The sequence below is a fragment of the Bombus fervidus genome, chromosome 8 (genome assembly GCF_041682495.2).
Source record: "Bombus fervidus isolate BK054 chromosome 8, iyBomFerv1, whole genome shotgun sequence".
In the NCBI taxonomy this organism is placed as follows: Eukaryota; Metazoa; Arthropoda; class Insecta; order Hymenoptera; family Apidae; genus Bombus; species Bombus fervidus.
In genome coordinates, this window is record NC_091524.1 from 2,918,969 (window position 1) to 2,937,943 (window position 18,975).

General features: G+C 50.9%; 3 protein-coding genes and 1 pseudogene across 4 annotated transcripts; 1 reads left to right on the top strand and 3 right to left on the bottom strand.

The window, feature by feature from the left end:
* The first annotated feature begins 2,452 nt into the window (after positions 1-2,452).
* LOC139990261 (tubulin beta-3 chain) lies at positions 2,453-6,857 on the top strand. Its single transcript, XM_072009381.1, has 3 exons — positions 2,453-2,921; positions 4,343-4,451; positions 5,088-6,857. The coding sequence occupies exons 1-3, from the start codon at positions 2,865-2,867 to the stop codon at positions 6,287-6,289; spliced, it is 1,368 nt and encodes a 455-aa protein (XP_071865482.1). The 5' UTR covers positions 2,453-2,864; the 3' UTR covers positions 6,290-6,857.
* A 116-nt stretch (positions 6,858-6,973) lies between these two features.
* LOC139989673 (tubulin beta-1 chain-like) lies at positions 6,974-8,648 on the bottom strand (annotated as a pseudogene).
* Positions 8,649-8,955: 307 nt separating this feature from the next.
* On the bottom strand, positions 8,956-10,982 carry LOC139990263 (tubulin beta-1 chain-like). Its single transcript, XM_072009384.1, has 2 exons — positions 10,844-10,982; positions 8,956-10,657 (listed from the first exon to the last, which is right to left on the bottom strand). Exons 1-2 carry the CDS (start codon positions 10,898-10,900, stop codon positions 9,380-9,382), a joined length of 1,335 nt encoding a protein of 444 aa, XP_071865485.1. The 5' UTR covers positions 10,901-10,982; the 3' UTR covers positions 8,956-9,379.
* Positions 10,983-11,419: 437 nt separating this feature from the next.
* On the bottom strand, positions 11,420-18,152 carry LOC139990251 (organic cation transporter 1). 2 transcript variants are annotated; one of them, XM_072009360.1, is made up of 9 exons: positions 16,605-18,152; positions 16,160-16,519; positions 13,356-13,614; positions 13,193-13,284; positions 12,916-13,119; positions 12,562-12,814; positions 12,256-12,387; positions 11,826-12,183; positions 11,420-11,717 (listed from the first exon to the last, which is right to left on the bottom strand). In XM_072009360.1, the coding sequence occupies exons 1-9, from the start codon at positions 16,728-16,730 to the stop codon at positions 11,420-11,422; spliced, it is 2,082 nt and encodes a 693-aa protein (XP_071865461.1). In that variant the 5' UTR covers positions 16,731-18,152. The 2 variants fall into 2 exon arrangements, with proteins under 2 accessions (XP_071865461.1, XP_071865462.1); XM_072009361.1 differs by having other exon boundaries at positions 11,826-12,180; positions 16,605-18,149.
* Positions 18,153-18,975: the final 823 nt, after the last annotated feature.

The following is an 18,975-nucleotide window of genomic DNA, read 5'->3' on the forward strand; positions in this document are numbered from 1 at the left end:
TTCGTACTACTATTCTATCGTGTTCGGCGATTCATTCTTTGTATTTATAAAATTACATTGTAGGCATATGTTTATTTATATTTGTCCTCTTCATCTATTAACTTTTATAACATGACGAAGATCTGAATAAAGTAGATCATTAATTAAAAAAGTACTAAGAGAGGTATCATAATTAATATCCAGTTAACTCGACGAAGTACTTAAGTTAAATTCGAAATCAGTTGGTTTCGCCTAAAAGAAGGGGGGGGGGCGAAGCTACAAAATTTTACGCGTACCGTGTTGAAATTGAAATTGGTACAAGATAGAAATTTGCTTCGAGATACATCGATGGGATGCGCTTCAATTATTTTCACATCACATCACATCATTGGACAAATGATCTCTAGATATTCTATGCAACATCTGCAAGTACGTACGTACTTAAGTACTTGCGGTATAACGTAGAAATCGTAGGACGTCATTAGCAGCATTAGTGAAAATATCAGATGGTGTCGCCATCTGTTGAAACGAAACGGTTGTCGTAATCGTCAAACGATTGAAGCGACCTCTACTCCGATATTTTTATTTACGGATGCGATACCTATTAACCGCAAAAAGGAAATCGACGTCAACTACAAAGGAAATGTTCGCATATATATTTACTCAAATAGTATATCCTAATTCGTAATTTGTCGCGTATAGATTTTAGAGGAATTATATCGTATCGACTACAAGTAATTGGTTACAGGAAACTCGATAGAAAGGCGTAAAGGTATCTGTACATACGGTGACTTGCGAGCACTTTGATGTTTTCGCGATATTAAATACTTCCGAATCGTTACAAATGATGACGTTACGACGATCATGTTTCTCTGCACAATTTTCTAACTTTTTTAGACAAGAAGCAATTAATCGTGAACAGAAGATAGAAAAATTGGAAGATTCGAAATTTTCCGGAATCATACTTAGAATGTAAAATTTCTAACTTACACGTATGGGATAGGATAAATTTAACGTGCATTTAAGAGTCTCGCTAGCCGACTAACGGATTAAGACAGTTAAGTAAATGGAATCGGAACACCGTATCTCTCGGCAGTCCACCGCCTCCGTACTGCTCATTGACGTTTTTGCCATAAACATCGCGGCGAAATTTGACTCGCGATCTCAAGATCGTGAGATCTCCAAATCTTTCTGTTTCATGATTTTTTAAAACATAACTGATCAATATGACGCGAGGGCTCGCGAATTATAGTTTTTGATAAAGACGTTGACAGGGAAGCTGAAATCGCTCGAAAAGCGATGGAAGAACGCGTATCGTCCGTATGTGGAGGTAAATTTTCCTGGACTAATTGTAAGGCGGCAGACAACGACCTCACGGAATAGAAGGTATGACTCATCGTCCGGCTATACGAAGCGGCGTAGCGCGATGTCTCGCTTCGTGAATTCGACCAAACTCGAGACGGTGGTTACCAATTACCGCAACTCATGTTCCATTCTATCCTCGATTCCAGCAACATACCCTGCTCTGATTTATCGTATCTAGATATTACTCGATCGAAGATACAGTTCGCCATCGTTATGAGGCGTCCATTTCGCATGCGTAGGACAGGGACAGGAAGGCGGAGCGGAAAAAGATAGGGATAACTTTTACTGCCTTTCGAATCGATACATATCGATTAGGGCTATTAAAAATCGGCACGCTTCAAAGATCGTTGAAAATAACTAAATTTGGTGAGGAACGGACGTATAGTGGAACATAAAGAGGAACAAGGTCGATGGCACGAGTCGGGGGTGAAGAACACAGGGAGCGAGTTACAATAATAGAAAAAGGGATTTTACAGCGGCAGGGGATCGTGAAACGATAGTAAGCGCAGCTGGAGACGAAGCAACGCGACTATCGTGTCCCTTTCAACGGGAATAACAACCAAGAATGACGAGTGGCGCACCACGTTTTAAGAGTGACTCACGAGACGAATGCACTCCCGGTCCCATTTAGCTCTTGCCAGTTGCGTTCCTTCTTTTTCTCGTTTTTTCTTCACTTCCTCTTTTTGTTTAAACGATATTGAAGAACGCATGAAATTCGGGGGATGGTCCTACGCAAATTCAAACGAAGGCTATCGAACGATTTCCGTAAAATATAGCGCATCGTAGCGAAAGACATTCTCGTGATCGAGTTACATTTCCGCTGGATGCGCTTTGAGTCCATCGAACCGGATATCCTGCTGTTCTCGGCTCCCCAGTGGACGGTTCTTTTTTTCGAGCGTGCAAACGAATCATCGTTGCACGAAGCCCCGTCTAGGCTCGCGAAAGCATCGATCGGAGGTCGATTGGATCGCGTTGTTAGAATGCGTGGCTCGAAAACGTGGAAAGACAAACGAAACGTTAGAAGAGAAAGAGAAGAGAAAATGTTTGGGGGACCGGAGGGTTAGTAGCCGAGAGTCGAACGCAATCGAGCTGACGAGTTATCGTCCTGTGGAGGCTGTCGGTCGGCACGTCGCGTCGGCTGGTCGACTCGCGCGACGTACCACGCCGGTTGGAGAATCTTCTCCCCCTCCGTGTGGTCCGTGCTGCCAAGCTAGAAGCGCATCGCGTAACCGAGTGGAGAGTCGACCTCAGGACACCGACACGAGCACGTTTCCTCGTCAGTTTCGTTCCGCAGGCTCCACTCCACTGGTGCACTCCTGCGCGACACTCGTCCGTACTCGGTTCGCTGCACACGTTCTCTTGCAACGCACGCCACATACCGAGGACGTTTCTTCGCTGCGAATTTATTCTCTCTCGCTTCGACCCTTCTCGAAGGATATCAATCAGCGGAGCCGTACGCTTAGCCGGCGCACCTATCTTCTCGGTTTGCAAAGGGAACGCGGAGAAAGGCCAGTTTCAAAATGAGGGAAATCGTGCATCTGCAGGCTGGACAATGCGGAAACCAGATCGGTGCAAAGGTAGGTCCACTTTACTACAGTGTGATTCTCTCGTTGGGGACTCCAAAAGGATAAGCCGTCGTTGGCCCGTGGGCATATGTTAGAACTGAAAATAAGATTGCAAGCGAATCACACGTACACGATACAAGCAATACCTTCGATGTCAGAAGAATGTCCGATCTGCGGCTTCTTTTTTTAAGAATCTTAACGAGAAGATCACCCTGTATCACCTCCGCTAGTTCGCCGGATGTACGTACACCGATCTTCGATATACTCTTTCCTTTGTTTCCTTCGGACTTTCTCTGCAATCGACTGATTCGTCGAATTCTTCCGTCCTTTTCGGAACTTTTCTTTTTACGAGTCATTACTAAACGAACATATTCCCCCTCCCCCTCCTCCTCTTCTCTCTTTCTCTGTCTTCCTCTCTCTCCTTATTCTCCGTACACTTGGGCCGAGCTCTTAATCGAATTAAAGATAAGGCGTCGGCGGTGGCAACAACGCGACACGACAACGGTGAGCAATGAGATGGAATTTGAAGTGTCTCCTACTCCAATCTGTTCGCGACAAAGGGCCATTCGCTTCGCTGACGCTCGAGAACTGGGCGCAAGCATTTCGACCGTCCCCGAGATCGTTCGTCCTCTATCGTCGCCTAATTGAGAAATTCAAGAAAATAGGTAGAATTCTCCTTTGAAAAGCATTCGCGATACTTAAATGTACAAAACAGTGGAACCGATAGATGGTGCGCCCTTTTCATTTTCTTTGTCTCTTTACGAACGAGTTAAAATCACGTCGCGGGCGGTGTTCCGCCCTCGATCTCCAGGACGACCACGAAACTCCGCCATGTGGAAAACGACCGGCTGATCGGTCAACTGTAAATCGCATCTAGAACAAAAAAGACTCGTTCGGGCGATCGGAAAGAAAGGCGGAGCGTAACAAGCGCGATCCTAATTGCCAGCACCGTACCGATAATTAAGCGTTCCACGACTTTAACATAGCGCAGCCGAGTTGCGCGAAACGAAAACGCAAACGAAACGAATCGTACCTATCTTTATCGTTGTCGCTGCCGCCGCGCCATCCAGAGAATCACGATGTATAGATGCTATTAATAGAAGCGAGAGAAAATAGCGAGGGCGAGACAAATGGAGAACGTAGAGTAAGGGAAGCTATGCTCGATGAGTTTACTCCGAGTCGGGAGCAAAGTCACCATTAATTTCCTGTATATTCGTTTTTAGATGAGCCGCGCGCTTTTATCGTTATCTATCTTTCGCGAAGTATCTTTCGCTTTGCCGTTACGTTCAGTGTACCGTAGAAGAGAAGAGAAACAGAGACGAATAGAGGGTAAAGGATAGCGATGAGACAAACGAGCAACTATCGTTAGAATTTCCGACATTTGCCGACTTAGCGACAAATTTCTCTTACACTCATCGTTACTTACGTTATAGTTCTGGGAAGTAATCTCCGAGGAACATGGCATCGATCAATCGGGCATCTATCACGGAGACAGCGATTTGCAATTGGAGCGAATTTCCGTCTACTATAACGAGGCTTCTGGTAAGAAAAATTTTCTCTTATCTTCCTTTTTTTCCTTTTGCTCCATGAGAGAGAGAGAGAGAGAGAGAGAGAGAGAGAGAGAGAGAGAGAAAGGTGACGAACCTGACTTTAAAACACTAAGCAAGAAACTCGTTCTCGGAAGGCCGCGGTCGAGGAGAAGAAAGTGCTCGATCGGGGTTCGCGAATTTCGCGCGCTCTAAAATAGAAACGCGGTTGCTGCGACATGGTGGAACGTAGGAAAAAACGAACGACAAAGGCAAACGCATGTTCTGCGACGAAAATAGCCGCTTTGTCCGTTCACTACCCTTGGCTTTCGACATCCTGGACGAGAAAGATCGGGAGAACCCATGCTCGATCCAACCGTGGAAAATAGCGTATAATTAAGTAGCATACGATTCGAAAACGGTGCGCTGCGCGTTTCCGTCGACCATTTAAAGTACGAGTTAGTCGCGACGTTGGTTTCGGTGGAATGACAATCGACGTTTCGAAGCTGTTTAGTATGAAGGACGATACACGCGGCGCATTGGTTTCGGAAGGCGGGAGCGCGTGTCCGGCTCATTCTTCCATTTATGGATCGAGACCGAAACCGAAACGGAAGCGTTCTTTTATCGACCGTGTTATCACGTATTGTTGCAGTGGCGACCTCAACAAATGGAGGAAAGTACGTGCCGAGGGCCATTCTCCTGGACCTAGAGCCAGGAACAATGGACGCCGTTCGATCAGGAGCGTATGGGAAGCTGTTCCGGCCGGACAATTTTGTGTTCGGTCAATCCGGAGCGGGCAATAATTGGGCAAAGGGACACTACACCGAGGGTGCAGAATTGGTCGACTCGGTATTGGACGTGGTCAGGAAAGAGTGCGAGAATTGCGACTGCCTGCAGGGCTTTCAGCTGACTCACTCTCTCGGTGGCGGCACCGGATCCGGTATGGGGACGCTGCTCATCTCCAAGATTCGCGAGGAATACCCAGATCGAATCATGAACACGTACTCGGTGATGCCATCGCCGAAAGTATCCGACACGGTGGTGGAGCCGTACAACGCTACCCTGTCGGTTCATCAACTGGTCGAGAATACCGACGAGACCTACTGTATCGATAACGAGGCGCTTTACGACATCTGCTTCCGTACCTTGAAGGTCTCGAATCCTAGCTACGGCGATTTGAATCATCTGGTCTCGTTGACCATGTCCGGCGTGACAACTTGCCTCAGGTTTCCCGGACAACTGAACGCCGATTTGCGAAAGCTCGCGGTCAACATGGTTCCCTTTCCACGTCTGCACTTTTTCATGCCTGGCTTTGCTCCGTTAACCTCTAGATCTATGCAACAGTATTCCGCCCTGTCGGTGCCGGAGCTCACGCAGCAGATGTTCGATGCGAAGAATATGATGGCCGCCTGCGACCCCAGACACGGCCGATACTTGACAGTGGCAGCCGTGTTTCGTGGCAGAATGTCTATGAAGGAGGTGGACGAGCAAATGCTCAGCGTGCAGAACAAAAATAGCTCTTACTTCGTCGAATGGATCCCGAACAACGTGAAGACTGCCGTCTGCGACATTCCGCCCAAGGGTTTGAAAATGTCCTCGACCTTCATCGGGAACACCACCGCCATTCAAGAGCTGTTCAAGCGAATCTCCGAGCAATTCACAGCGATGTTCCGTAGAAAAGCCTTCCTGCACTGGTACACCGGTGAAGGTATGGACGAGATGGAGTTCACCGAGGCTGAGTCGAACATGAACGATTTGGTCTCGGAGTATCAACAATACCAAGAAGCTACTGCCGAAGAAGATTTCGAAGCCGAGGAGTGCGCCGACGACTTTGAGACTTGCGATCAAGAGTAAATCGACTGCTGATCATTTCCTCCGAAGGAACTATTTTTCCACCGAACGAGACGTTTCTCTCCTTATCCTTGTCCTTATCGTTATCTTTCTCTTCTTTTCTCTTCTCTCCTCTCCTTCGCCCGTCACCTTATCGTCTGCTCCGTTCCATTCTCTCCTTCTGTGGCGACTTTCGTCTCGATTCGGTGATAGCTCTCTGCGATATTTCTGTCTCTTTTATACTTTTGTACGTAAAAAATACATTTTATGATCGGGAAGCGTTTACTGCGGCGACTGGAGAATCGAGTGGCTCCACACCGGTTGCCGCATCTCGCATCGCGACTACCGAAATGTGAAAAAATAGCGGAAAATTTGCACGGAGAAATCACGGGGCATCCCTGGCTCGCGAACCTGGATCCATCGTTCTCAAAGGATAGCGACTTTACCAAACACCAAAGTACCCGAACCAAAAATCTACTCTGTTCCGTTGCATCCCAGGCAACGATATCGTATGCGTATTAATAGTGGCACGCGTTTTGCAATGTGTAGCGCAAGTTTGTTCCTTGCAAAAATATACGTTTTTTTTCAATTATTTTTCTTTCCCCCTCGTATCGTTCCCCGTATCGTTTCCCGTACCGTTCCCGTACTATTTCCCATGTCATCGATCGCACGCTCGAGCGATTCAAGTCGACTAGACTCGTCTCTCGATCAATCCTCGTACTCCGCCACCAGATCCTCGTCGAAGCTGGTTTCCGCCTCCGCTTCTTGTTGCCGTTGATACTCCGAGACGAGATCGTACATCGTCGATCGGGAATCAGAAAATTCGGTCTCGTCCATTCCTTCGGCCGTGTACCAATGCAAATACGCCCGTTTCTTCATCATACCGTCGAACGCGTCCACCAACCTTTTGAACGGTTCCTGTATCGCCGTCGTGTTTGATATCATGCTGGCGTTCATAGCGAGTCCTCGCGGAGCGATGTCGCAGATCGCAGTTTGAACGTTGTTCGGTATCCACTCGATGAAATACGGACTGTTTCTGTTTCGTATATTCAACATTTGCTCGTCGACGAGCTGCAAGCATACCAAAGCGATTGGGTTTTATAAACGAAAAAGCGCGCTTCTCTCGACCGCATGCGCGCGCTATTAAATTAAAGCAGCTGCGTTTTCCGACCTTGGTCGACATTCTGCCTCTGAAGATGGCAGCCACCGTGAGGAATTTGGCCTGTCTCGGGTCGCAGCAGACAAACATGCTGTTCGCGTTAAACAACTGCTGCGTCAATTCCGGTACCGAGAGCAACGTATACGGGGCGGCACTTCGGGAGAGGAGGGGCGCGTATGCGGGAACGAAAAAGTGGAGCCTCGGGAAGGGCACTAGGTTGATCAGTAATTTTCTCAGGTCGGTATTTAATTGACCGGGAAATCTGAAGCAAGCCGTGATTCCTGACATGTAACTGGATACCAAGTGATTCGCGTCGCGGAACGTTGGCGTGATGATCTTTAAGACGCGCATGCAAATGTGATGTAACGCTCGATTGTCGATGCAGAATGTTTGATCGCTGTACTCGATCAATTTGCCGAGAGTGAGGATGGCGTTGTACGGTTCTACAACCACGTCCGACATCACTGGAGACGGTATCACGCTGTAAGTCTTGAGTATTCTCTCCGGATATTCCTCCTTTAGCTTGGTTATTAGCAACGCGGTCATTCCACTACCAGTTCCGCCGCCCAGCGAATGGACTATTTGAATACCTGAATATCAAACCAGCGAGCCAAAACTAGATATGCACGATATTACGTATACGCGGCGGCGATGACGACAACGACAACGGGGACGGCGACTACGAACCTTGCATCAAATCGCAAGCCTCGGCTTCCGTGCGAATCAGATCTAACGCAATGTCGGCTAATTCGGCGCCTTCGGTGTAGTAACCCTTCGCCCAATTATTCGCCGCGCCAGCCTGACCTGTCGCAAAGTTGTCCGGCTTGAACAGTTTTCCGCATGGTCCGGACATCACTGAGTCCAAGCTTCCTGGATCGAGATCGACCAGAATAGCTCTCGGAACGAACCTACCACCTAAAAAAAGTTTTATCCGTTCGGCTTGTTTTTGGTTGGTTTTTCGACACCTCCGAAATGATACCTGGACCTTCCACAAAATATACGTTCATCCGCTGCAGTTGGAGCTCGGACTCCCCTTGAAACATTCCATCCATATTCAGACCGTGCTCGTCCGAGATTACCTCCCAAAACTACGAGACAAACATCTACCGGTTGCGTGGGATGATACCGTATACCGAAAATACGGTTAGTAAATGAGCGCGAGCTTACCTTCGCTCCGACGTTGTTCCCACATTGGCCGATTTGTACGTGTACGATTTCCCGCATTTTCTCTACTTTCAGTTTAAGTTTACCAACGATTTGTCAACGAAGAATGTTCGTTCGATTTGGTCCGGAAAAGGAAAGGAAAGAAGGAAATAGTTTAAAACGTCACGGATCTGCAGAGTCAAGTTCACTCGACTGACCCATCGTGCGCATCGTTTCGATTTCTAGAGATTCGAGCGCTCGCTCGACAGCGTCGCGTCTGTTTCGCACGCAACATCGCCAAAGATCGATACATCGATCTATATCGAGATATAATTATAGTGCGCATGCGCAGGCATGCGCGCTCGCTCGTAACCAAATTCCATTGAAATTGTGATGCCATAAAGAATATCTATTAAACGTTCAACAAAGATAATACAACGTTTTCTAAATTACTTACAAAATATGTATACGCGTGTATTCGTGTATATGCTGTATGTGTAGGTGTACGTGTACGTATTTATATCATATTATAAGGGTATCATGCGAGCATTTCTGGTGGCATGTGTGTGTACATATACATAGGTAAAAATTCATCGAAAATAACAAACGTAAAAAGATTAATGTACAAATGAAAAATCAGCTGATCGAAAAATACGGTAAAAAGGTAAGAAAGGTTTCGCTCGCGAAACTGGATATGTCGCGGTGGTAGCGTTTGATCGAACGAACAGATGGATCGACGAGGAATTTGCGCAGTGGCTTAGATCGGCTGCCTTCCGAAAGGGATAGGAAGATGTCGTCTCGTTTTTCGTTCCTCATTTCTCGGTCTCTTCCTCCTCGTCGAATTCCGCATCCTCGTCCGCGGTGGCTTCTTGGTATTGCTGATACTCCGAGACCAGATCGTTCATGTTCGACTCGGCTTCGGTGAATTCCATCTCGTCCATACCCTCGCCGGTGTACCAATGAAGGAAAGCTTTTCTCCTGAACATAGCGGTAAATTGTTCGGAGATTCTCTTGAACAGCTCCTGGATAGCTGTCGAGTTGCCGATAAAGGTAGCAGACATCTTCAAGCCGCGAGGCGGAATGTCGCAAACAGCCGTTTTCACGTTGTTCGGGATCCATTCGACGAAGTAAAAGCTGTTCTTGTTTTGAATGTTGAGCATTTGCTCATCGACCTCCTTCATCGACATTCTACCACGGAACACCGCAGCCACTGTTAGATATCGTCCGTGTCTGGGGTCGCAGGCTGCCATCATGTTCTTCGCGTCGAACATCTGTTGAGTGAGTTCCGGAACCGTCAACGCTCTGTACTGCTGGCTTCCTCTAGAGGTGAGCGGCGCAAAGCCAGGCATGAAAAAATGCAGACGCGGAAACGGAACCATGTTGACCGCCAACTTCCGCAGATCGGCGTTCAGTTGTCCGGGAAATCTGAGACAAGTAGTTACTCCCGACATGGTCGCCGACACCAGATGGTTCAAGTCCCCGTATGTCGGGGTAGATAACTTGAGCGTGCGGAAGCAAATGTCGTAGAGAGCTTCGTTGTCGATGCAGTAAGCTTGGTCGGTGTTTTCGACCAGTTGATGGACCGAAAGGGTGGCGTTATACGGCTCGACCACGGTGTCGGATACCTTCGGCGATGGTACCACCGAGAACGTAGTCATTATCCTGTCGGGATATTCTTCGCGGATCTTGGAGATCAAAAGAGTGCCCATACCGGAACCGGTACCACCGCCCAGCGAATGAGTCAGTTGGAAACCTTGCAAGCAGTCGCAACTCTCCGCTTCCTTTCTCACCACGTCGAGCACCGAGTCCACCAGTTCCGCGCCCTCCGTGTAATGTCCTTTTGCCCAATTGTTGCCCGCTCCGGATTGACCGAACACGAAATTGTCCGGTCGAAAGATGTGTCCGAACGGGCCCGACCGCACCGAGTCCATCGTACCAGGTTCCAAATCGACAAGAATCGCGCGCGGTACGTACTTCCCACCGGACGCCTCGTTGTAGTACACGTTGATCCTTTCCAACTGCAGGTCCGAGTCTCCATGATAGATGCCGCTCGGATCGATGCCATGCTCGTCAGAGATCACCTCCCAGAACTAATATTCGCAAAAGCGTTATCGAGTGCAAAAGCTGAAAGTCGAACGCGAACGCGAACGCGAACGCGAACGCGGAAGGTTAGTCGGTAGCTATTTTCATAATAGGAAGCTCGATCCTGATATACCGGTCGAAGAAAACCCGAGATTCGTTTAACTATTCGCAAGTTTCGCGGTTATGACACTAACCTTGGCACCGATTTGGTTGCCACATTGTCCAGCTTGAATGTGCACGATTTCCCTCATCTCTGTATCGTGAGGAACACGGCGGAAGAAAGGAAAAACGTCGCCGAAATTTCAACAACGGCCAGATCGAAATTGCTGGAACATCCACGGAGGTGATGATGGTGGCGGCGGCGGTGGTGGTGGTGGTGGTCCGTGATCGGTAGAACGTCCAAAGACGAGGCACAGATCCGTGACTCCTCCTCGACTTGACGATGCCCTTGTCGCTAGCACGTTCAATGCATTTCGCGCAAACAGAAACAGACGAACGTTCGTTTCTCCTTGGCGACGCGGAATCGCGTCTAATCGCGATCCTATTCGCCATCAATTTTCATTTTTCAGTGGCACGTCGCAACAATCGTCAGAGTCGATCTCGTAACGACCAATGGAATTCACAGAAAAACGGCGAACGGAACGGAAACGAATAAATAGTATCTGAAATACCGCGCGACAGGCGCGCGCATATCTATCTATCCATCTATCGTAGATACGCGACTGATCGTATCTACTAGAAGCGCGTGGCTTGTTCTGCCACTGTTCGATTCACTGCGTTCGTCTCTGTTCCACGACGATGATCAGTGGATCGTCGACGGGTTTGTCAACGGGCAGCGCGAGCTCCTTTTCTGTATCCTGTTCAGTTGCGCTCGCGCGTTCAACGGACGGCGAATTCTCGGCTTCCAGGTGGGTCGTGGTAGGCGTTGTTGCTACTTCCGCTGCTGCTGGTGCCGCTGACTCGTCTTGCAACGAAGCGGATGGCAACGAACGATTTCCCGGGCGTCCGTTCACCAGGAATCTCAGTGGCACGGACTCCGACTTGTTGTTCGAGTCTGCGCTCTCCTTCCTGAAAAACGCATCATCGTCGTTCTCACGCGGAAACAGCGATCGCGAGGACAAAGACAAAGACGACGGCGACGACGACGACGAGGACGACAACGACGACGATACTGACTTTGGTAACGTAGGGCAGGACCAGAGCTTGAAGTCAGCTCCGAACAACTCGCCCTCCTCGATCGTTTGCGGCAGGTGAATATTGAGGGTTTCCGGCAGAAAGATGGACGTGAGAGCTCCGGCGACGCTGAGCGTGCCCATTATGATCAGCGGCAGAACTCTCGAGTAGACCGCCAGGTGAACGATGTACGGGAAAGCGAGCAGCCCGATGCCGGCGATGAACGAGGCGATCCCCATCGCTTGCGATCTTAACACCGTCGGCAACAGCTCGCCGACGAACACGTAGAAGACCGCGAACGACGCGGCGATACCGAACTTGCCGATCATTGCCAGAGATACAGTCACCCATACGGCGTCTGCTGCGACACACGCGCGACACGTGTAAATAGATCGGTAAAATGGACAAACTCGAGAGACAGTGTCTCGCATACCTTCGGGAACGAACATGCAGGAGACGCAAGCGAGTCCGCCTAGAAGCATCGTCAGGCACAATACCCATCGCCTGCCCAGCCGGTCCATAGCGTACCACGTTATCACGTACGACGGTATCTCCACGAGTCCACCTGCAACAGCGCTCGCCGATAACCATCGAAAAGGTAGAGTTCCACGTGCGCGCATACTCTGTGTTGTATCTCCGAGTATTTGTATGTCGCGACGCGCATGCGAAAGTATGTTTACGAGAGATGCTTAGACGCTCGGGCCAAGGCCGCTCGCGGAAAGAAAATATCGTGTTTTACCGATGAAGAAGGCTAGATAATCGGAGACACCGAGATTCGTCGCGTTATACGACAGTCCATTGTAGACGACCGCGTTTGCCACCCAGTCGAACGCCAGGATGAAGAACTTTTTCCTTATGTTCGGGTTCCTGATCAAATCCATTGGCGTAGCTGCCGGTGGTGGCGATCGATCCTCGGTCTCCGGGTTCGGTTCCGGATTCTCTCCTGAATTCGTCCCGTTGCAGGATACCCCTTGCCTTCGCAGAATCTCCACCTGAAATCGTTCACTTCTTCTTTCTTTTCTGCCTACGCCTCGCGTGACTCGCATACTCGTACACGAAACTTGGAAAACTCGATCGCCGTGCCGTTCGTTACCTCCATTTTTCTCAGAAAGTTGTTCGGCACCGTTCTACCGTTGATCTTCGCCATTCGTTGCACGATCACCTCCGCCTCGTCTATCCTGTTCTTGCTGAGAAGCCATCGCGGTGACTCCGGAATGATCCAGTAGTAGCTGAAGAGAAGAACGAACGGAACCGAAGTAGCCAGTGACAGGGTGAACCAATGCCTGAGCAAATAGCCCTGCAAAATGGAAAGAAGCTAACGTATACGGCAAAGCCGCGAGACAGATGGAGGACGGAACGATACGCGTTACCAGCACGGCTAGAAGAGACATCGCCGACGCGAAGAACATGCTAATAACCATTCCGGCGAACGTTCTGTACCTCGGGCCCATCAACTCCAGAGCTGAAAACAAAATGCCGGAGAACGGAACTGTTGGAGAACGCTGCAGAGCGAAAAGCCACGATATAACGTACCTAGTATGAAGGGTATCTGATAAATGGCTGGGAAAGAGAGACCGTTCACGGTCCTCAACGCCGTGTAGATGACGTAGTTGGGGCTGAAACTGGTGGCGATCGAGAATATCACCTCGAGGAAAAGTATAGCGAAGAGCGCCGTCCTCCTACCCCATTTGTCTGCGATCCAGCCAAACACCACGTTCCCAAACAGACTGCCGACGTAGAAGAAGGTCGTAGATGTGGAAGGCCACCAGCTGTTGTCGCATACCAAGTCTAGCTATGTGGATGCAGTCAGCGATTGAAACGCTACGCCCTTGACAAAAATCTGGTCTTCGCGAGTTTCCTCAGATCGCCCGTTATTACCACATCGTCGGGCTTATCCGGTCACGGGAACCCCGAACACGGGGTAAAAGTTGCGGTTACGATCGCGAGTATGTATCGCGAATTTTTGCCAATCTTGACAGATTCGCGATCGATCGAGCGCGCACGGCTCGTTTGAGATAGATCGCTTGATAAATAGAGAAGGGGCGGGGAAGGGGGAGGAAGACAAAGCCAAACAGATTGCGTTCACGTACTCGAACGCGATGCGATTGCGTTAGGCGTCTCAACCGCTCAACGATATGTATTCCTAGCGCGTAACGCGGCGAGGCACGGATACTTGCGTTTCGATCGCAGCGGCCGAATTCGCGTTTCTGTCGGCACGTTGGCCAATAACGGCGCCGCGGCGTGCAACGAGAATCGGCGGTGATCCGCGTGCGACAAAGGAACGACACGACGATGTAAACACGTCCGAGCAAACGAAATCATCGACATCGAGCGTCGATGAGCCTCGGCAAATAAATCGCGCCGGTGGTCGTTAATAGGTTTAACACGAACTTTGATTTACGCAAATTGCCACTCACGGACTTTTGATGTCTGCGTGAAACGCAAAAGGTAAATTGCATGGAAATGCGGGAGCGCTCACGATACGACGGCATCGAGTTATTGTCAAGGGCAGTACACGCACCCGTAGGACGTTAACGACGAACGAGCGCGCGTTTTATCACCCTGACACACTTCGAAAACGATACGTGAGCGACTCGCGTCGCTTGTTTTCCATTCTCCTCCGTTCGCTCGAGCGATCTACTCGCGACGAAAGCTCGTCTTTCGACTCTCTCGGCTCGGGAACCCGCGGCTCCACCGCGAGTTCCATCGAGCTCGGTTCGTCACGCGGGGACGCGGCAATGCTGAATTTTCGGCGTACGTCTGCGCGCTTCGATCTTGCACGAGGCACCGTTCACCCGATAGAAAGGGTCATCGCGTCGGAAAGTTGCATAGGCGGAACGGAAGGATAGGATTTGCCTCGATCGCTCTCTGTGCGTCATACGTCTGCGTAAATCCGGAGCGTGTAAATACGCACAGCACGCACACCCTCCGCGTTGATATACTCGTGTCGGAGCGACAGGCATGGAACGGGCGGCACGCGGGGAACGAGGGACTCGAGTAGGCCACGAACCAGAGCAAGGAAAGGAAGGAGAAGGGGATGGGAAACGGGAAGAGATCGGATGGGAAAAAGAGGCAAAGAGCGAAGCGTGCAAGCCGATTTCTTTTCCGCCGATTTTGAAAACGTCACGTCGGCACGTCGAAGGCTACCGAACTCGCGATCTAAGTCGCGAGACGCGGCCGCCGTTCGCAGCAATGATAGCGAGGCGACCCAGTCCGGACCGGAAGTGACGCGCGGAGGTTGACAGGGCAACCGAATTCGATCGTTTCGATCGTTGTTTACGTCACGAGACGAAAAACGCGGACGCCGACGCTCTCGCTCTATCTGTCTCTCCCTCTCGTCGCCCCTCCGATACCCTCGACAGGAGCGGTGTCGGCAGTTCGTACGAGGCATTTGATGCGACAGATCGCATGACCGGATGCGGGGGTAGGTAAATTGGTCGGCAATTGGCGATGTCACCGGAGAGTCCGCAAGCTATCGGTCGGTTGCTCGGGCCGCTCCTTCTCGGTCCCCGACTCACCTGGCGGCGTGGATCGTCTTCGACGCTCGTCGCGGCTGCGATAAACGCGCATCATCGACAGAGCGTCGTTTCGAGAGACAGAGAGAAAGAGAAAGAAAGAGAGAGAGAGAGAGAGAGAGAGAGCCGAGAACCTCGCACCTAGATCCTCGACCCCGTGTGTGTATTACGATCTCGTTACGCGCCGCGACCAGCACGGTTCACCAGCGTTGTCTAATTGCGACAATTTAATAACGCGTTAATGGACCGCTCGCGAACGAGACCACCGCGTGACGAGGCCGCGCGCGACCTCTCTGGCCTCTCTCCTCGTCGCTTTGAGAAACGCGACGCACAACTTCCATCGAACGCGTGTATTCGTGTTTCCGGCTACCACGCACCTCGATCACGAGCACACACACCGGGAGCCGTTCGCGATTCCGACCAATCAAAGAGTACGCGGAAATCGAATGGTCGATTCCGGCCCTCGAGCTTTCACGGAAAAGGAAATTACCGAGCGGAAAGAGGAGGTTAACGGGGACCGATCGGGGCCGCGGCGGCAACCGGCCGATGACGAGGAACCGAGCACGCGCGCACGCGGTTCCACGAACGGGACCGGCCGAGCTTAACTCGAGCCGCGTTGAGATCCGTCGCGGGAGAACTACGACACAAAGGCCAAGGCGAATTGCCCCGCGAAACGCGAAACTCGACACTCGGCTCGTGCCACGAGCCGCGCGAAATTCCTCGAGATGCCGATTAACGCGTAGGAGAATTATGTAAACGACGTCGAGTCGCATCGAGTTTCGCGATCGGCGAGCAGCGAAAAAGAGCAAAAGTCGAGTTTACCTCGGTGACAAGAGTGCTGTCGTAGTCTCGAGTATCGTAGATCCATCCGTGTCGACACTTGGTCACGGGCCAGTCAGGGTTACCGACCGGTGGCGGTGGCAACCTAGTCCTCGACCTCACCGACTCCTCACCCTCTTCCTTCGTTGCGTTCTCGAGAACCGCACGCTCCAACCACGATTCCACTATCGCCGTGTAGTTCACATCGTACATTTTGCACTTGGAGTACTTCTTCACTTTGCCCTCCGACTTCTCTACGTATGGTAGCGAGAGCGCCTTTCTCTCCTCCAACGTCATCAGATCCGTCAGATTCTCCAACTCCGGAATTCTGCACCAATGCTCCGGAGACGCGCTCACGAACACCTGTGTCGGACGAAATACGGTTTAAAGATGCGAAAGCTGAGCGAATAGGCAGGAAAAGCTAGCGCTTAGATCGATGGTGACTCACTTGCGAAAACGCGAGAAAAGCCGCGGGAAGAGTGGCCGATATGCAAAGAAGATAGTACATGATATTCTGATATTTGCCCTTCTCGCCCACGTGCACCAACACCTCGTCGAAGTCGATCGAGCTCATGTTTCCGCTGCTGTCGCTTCACCACCGCGTTTTACGAACAACCACGACGACACTTTCCTTACGTCGACGATCCTTGGCGATTCGACGGTTACGCGACGACGACGACGACGGCGACGACGACGACGATGATATCGGTTCGAATCACGCGGCATGACCGCCGCCACGCGTCTTCGAGGGCATGCAGCAGCGGACGACCATCGGCACGCACCACCACCGTGTTCCTCTCCTCGGAATCGCGCTTCTCCGAAACGTTTTCGCCCACCGAAAGTCCCTGCTATCGAACCACTGGATTCCTCTTGTTTCCTCACCGATAGCGCCGCTTCTCCAACGATCATTCGACCGCGATCGACCGACGACGCGTCGAGTCGCGCATCGCAATCGCGCGCTCAATCTATGCGATCTACGAGAACGCGCGATAAATAATCGGCTCGAACGTGTCGCGATATCTCTGACTGGACGAGGCCGACCACGATCTACGTTCGACGATTCTATGTCCCGCTACGAAGGTAACGCGGCGCTTCCACCACGGAACGCTTCTGCTGCTTCGAATTCGGAATCGCGTAAAGCGCGGCGAACGCACGTCTTCGCGCGTTCTTATATGCCGCGAGCATAGCGCCGGCCGCGATCAGCCATTGCCGGAGAACACCTCCTCTCTTCCAATCCTCCCGAGCATCGTCTTCGACGGCGTCCCTCCGCCTCTCCGCCGCCGCGCCGCCGCCGCTACCGCCGCCGCTCCGATACACTGCTTCACCGTCGTCTTTACTCAACGCCGATCTTCGCCGACCCTACAGCTAAGCGCAATTTTTCCGTGCACCACCATGCGCGCCGATTCTTCGGATCGCGCGCTCCAACTCCTTTCTACGCTTCCTTTGGCCCCGCGTTTCTCTTCCTCCGCTTGTCTTCTAGTATTCTGCTCCTCTACCCGTTGGATCTTCTACCTGCCACGCGATATCGACTCAAATCATAGCTTCGTGACTCGCGATAGATTCTTCGTATTCGGCCTAATCGAGAGACAGGAAAATCGCGAAAGATAGAGAAAGAGGGCAAGTAGGGTTGACGACGCGATTTTACGGCTTTTCTTTTCTCAACGATCTCGTAGACGAATGTTGGGGTTACCAGCGCGCTCGGCGTCGATGTCGCAACGAGAACGGAATGCGAACCTCGTTTTCTCGTCGGTGAACGAACGTGTGCGCGCCGTTACGACTAACGAAGCGTCGTGATTCGACTAAACGTATCGTAAATCGCGAGGAAACGGCGGAAACTAACCGAGACGAGAACGTCTCGACAATTTGTCCGTCCACGCGACGACGGTCCAGTCGGTTGGCTGGCCGGCCGGAAAGGTTGCAGAAACGAGAGACGCGAATCGGTCGGCCACGCTGCCGTCCTTACTCTCGTCTCGTCGTTTCCTCTCGTTTACTCTCGTTTCGAGTTTGTCCAACGCGTCTTCGTTCTTATCGTCTAAAGGAAACGTGACACGACCGAACGTGAGAGTTCGTGTCCTCCGTGACGACCGCGACGACGTCGTCCATCGTCAATTGAAATCGTCACGACATCCGCCACGACGACGAGTCACCCGTTTCCGATTCCAGTCTGTCTTCCAAACCGAACCATCCTAGCCTATCTCCTCGATGCTATCTGTTCGCGTATCTCGAATGTCCGTAATCCATTTTGGACCCGGATTCATCTCCACGTGACGCACACGGCCGCATCCTCGAGCCTCTCGTTGCTCTCTGCAATTGCGAGTGACGTCACAAACGCAAACAACGTCATCCCGCTTCGCACGCCGTCTCGTACCCGCTCGTGCTCGCTTCCTCTTATTCGGGCCAACGCGCGGCCAACCTTATCGTTCTTGTTTCTCTCCCCTTTCCTCTTTTGCCGTTCACATTCCACGCTTTTCGCCTTTTGTCCTTCGTCTTTCACCTTAAAGCTTTTTAATTCTAACTCTAATTTCATCCAGGCTCTATCGGATCGACATGGATCCGATATACATTTTAATCTCAAATAAAAATCAAAATTTTGTCTTTTACGATTTTCGTCTAATCGTTTCGTTACGCAACGCGATAACGCGAAGCCGCTCGTTTCCCGTCTCTTATTTTCCGCATTTCAACCGCATCAGCCCGCTTTTCCTTGTCCCCTTTGTCGCCCCGCGTTTCCTATTTCTCCATTCCATTCTCGTTGTCGTTCCAAAGAATTTTCTATAGACCGATGACGACAATCGGCAGCTTATTCTTCGCCGTAAACAGTT

Coding starts and splice junctions, on each gene's coding strand:
- LOC139990261 (XM_072009381.1), top strand. CDS start 2,865: ATGAGGGAAATCGTGCATCTGCAGGCTGGACAATGCGGAAACCAGATC. Junction 2,922..4,342: donor GAAACCAGATCGGTGCAAAG/GTAGGTCCACTT, acceptor CTTACGTTATAG/TTCTGGGAAGTAATCTCCGA. Junction 4,452..5,087: donor CTACTATAACGAGGCTTCTG/GTAAGAAAAATT, acceptor GTATTGTTGCAG/TGGCGACCTCAACAAATGGA.
- LOC139990263 (XM_072009384.1), bottom strand. CDS start 10,900: ATGAGGGAAATCGTGCACATTCAAGCTGGACAATGTGGCAACCAAATC. Junction 10,658..10,843: donor GCAACCAAATCGGTGCCAAG/GTTAGTGTCATA, acceptor TGCGAATATTAG/TTCTGGGAGGTGATCTCTGA.
- LOC139990251 (XM_072009360.1), bottom strand. CDS start 16,730: ATGAGCTCGATCGACTTCGACGAGGTGTTGGTGCACGTGGGCGAGAAG. Junction 16,520..16,604: donor CTTTTCTCGCGTTTTCGCAA/GTGAGTCACCAT, acceptor CGTCCGACACAG/GTGTTCGTGAGCGCGTCTCC. Junction 12,388..12,561: donor TTATCTAGCCTTCTTCATCG/GTAAAACACGAT, acceptor GCGCTGTTGCAG/GTGGACTCGTGGAGATACCG.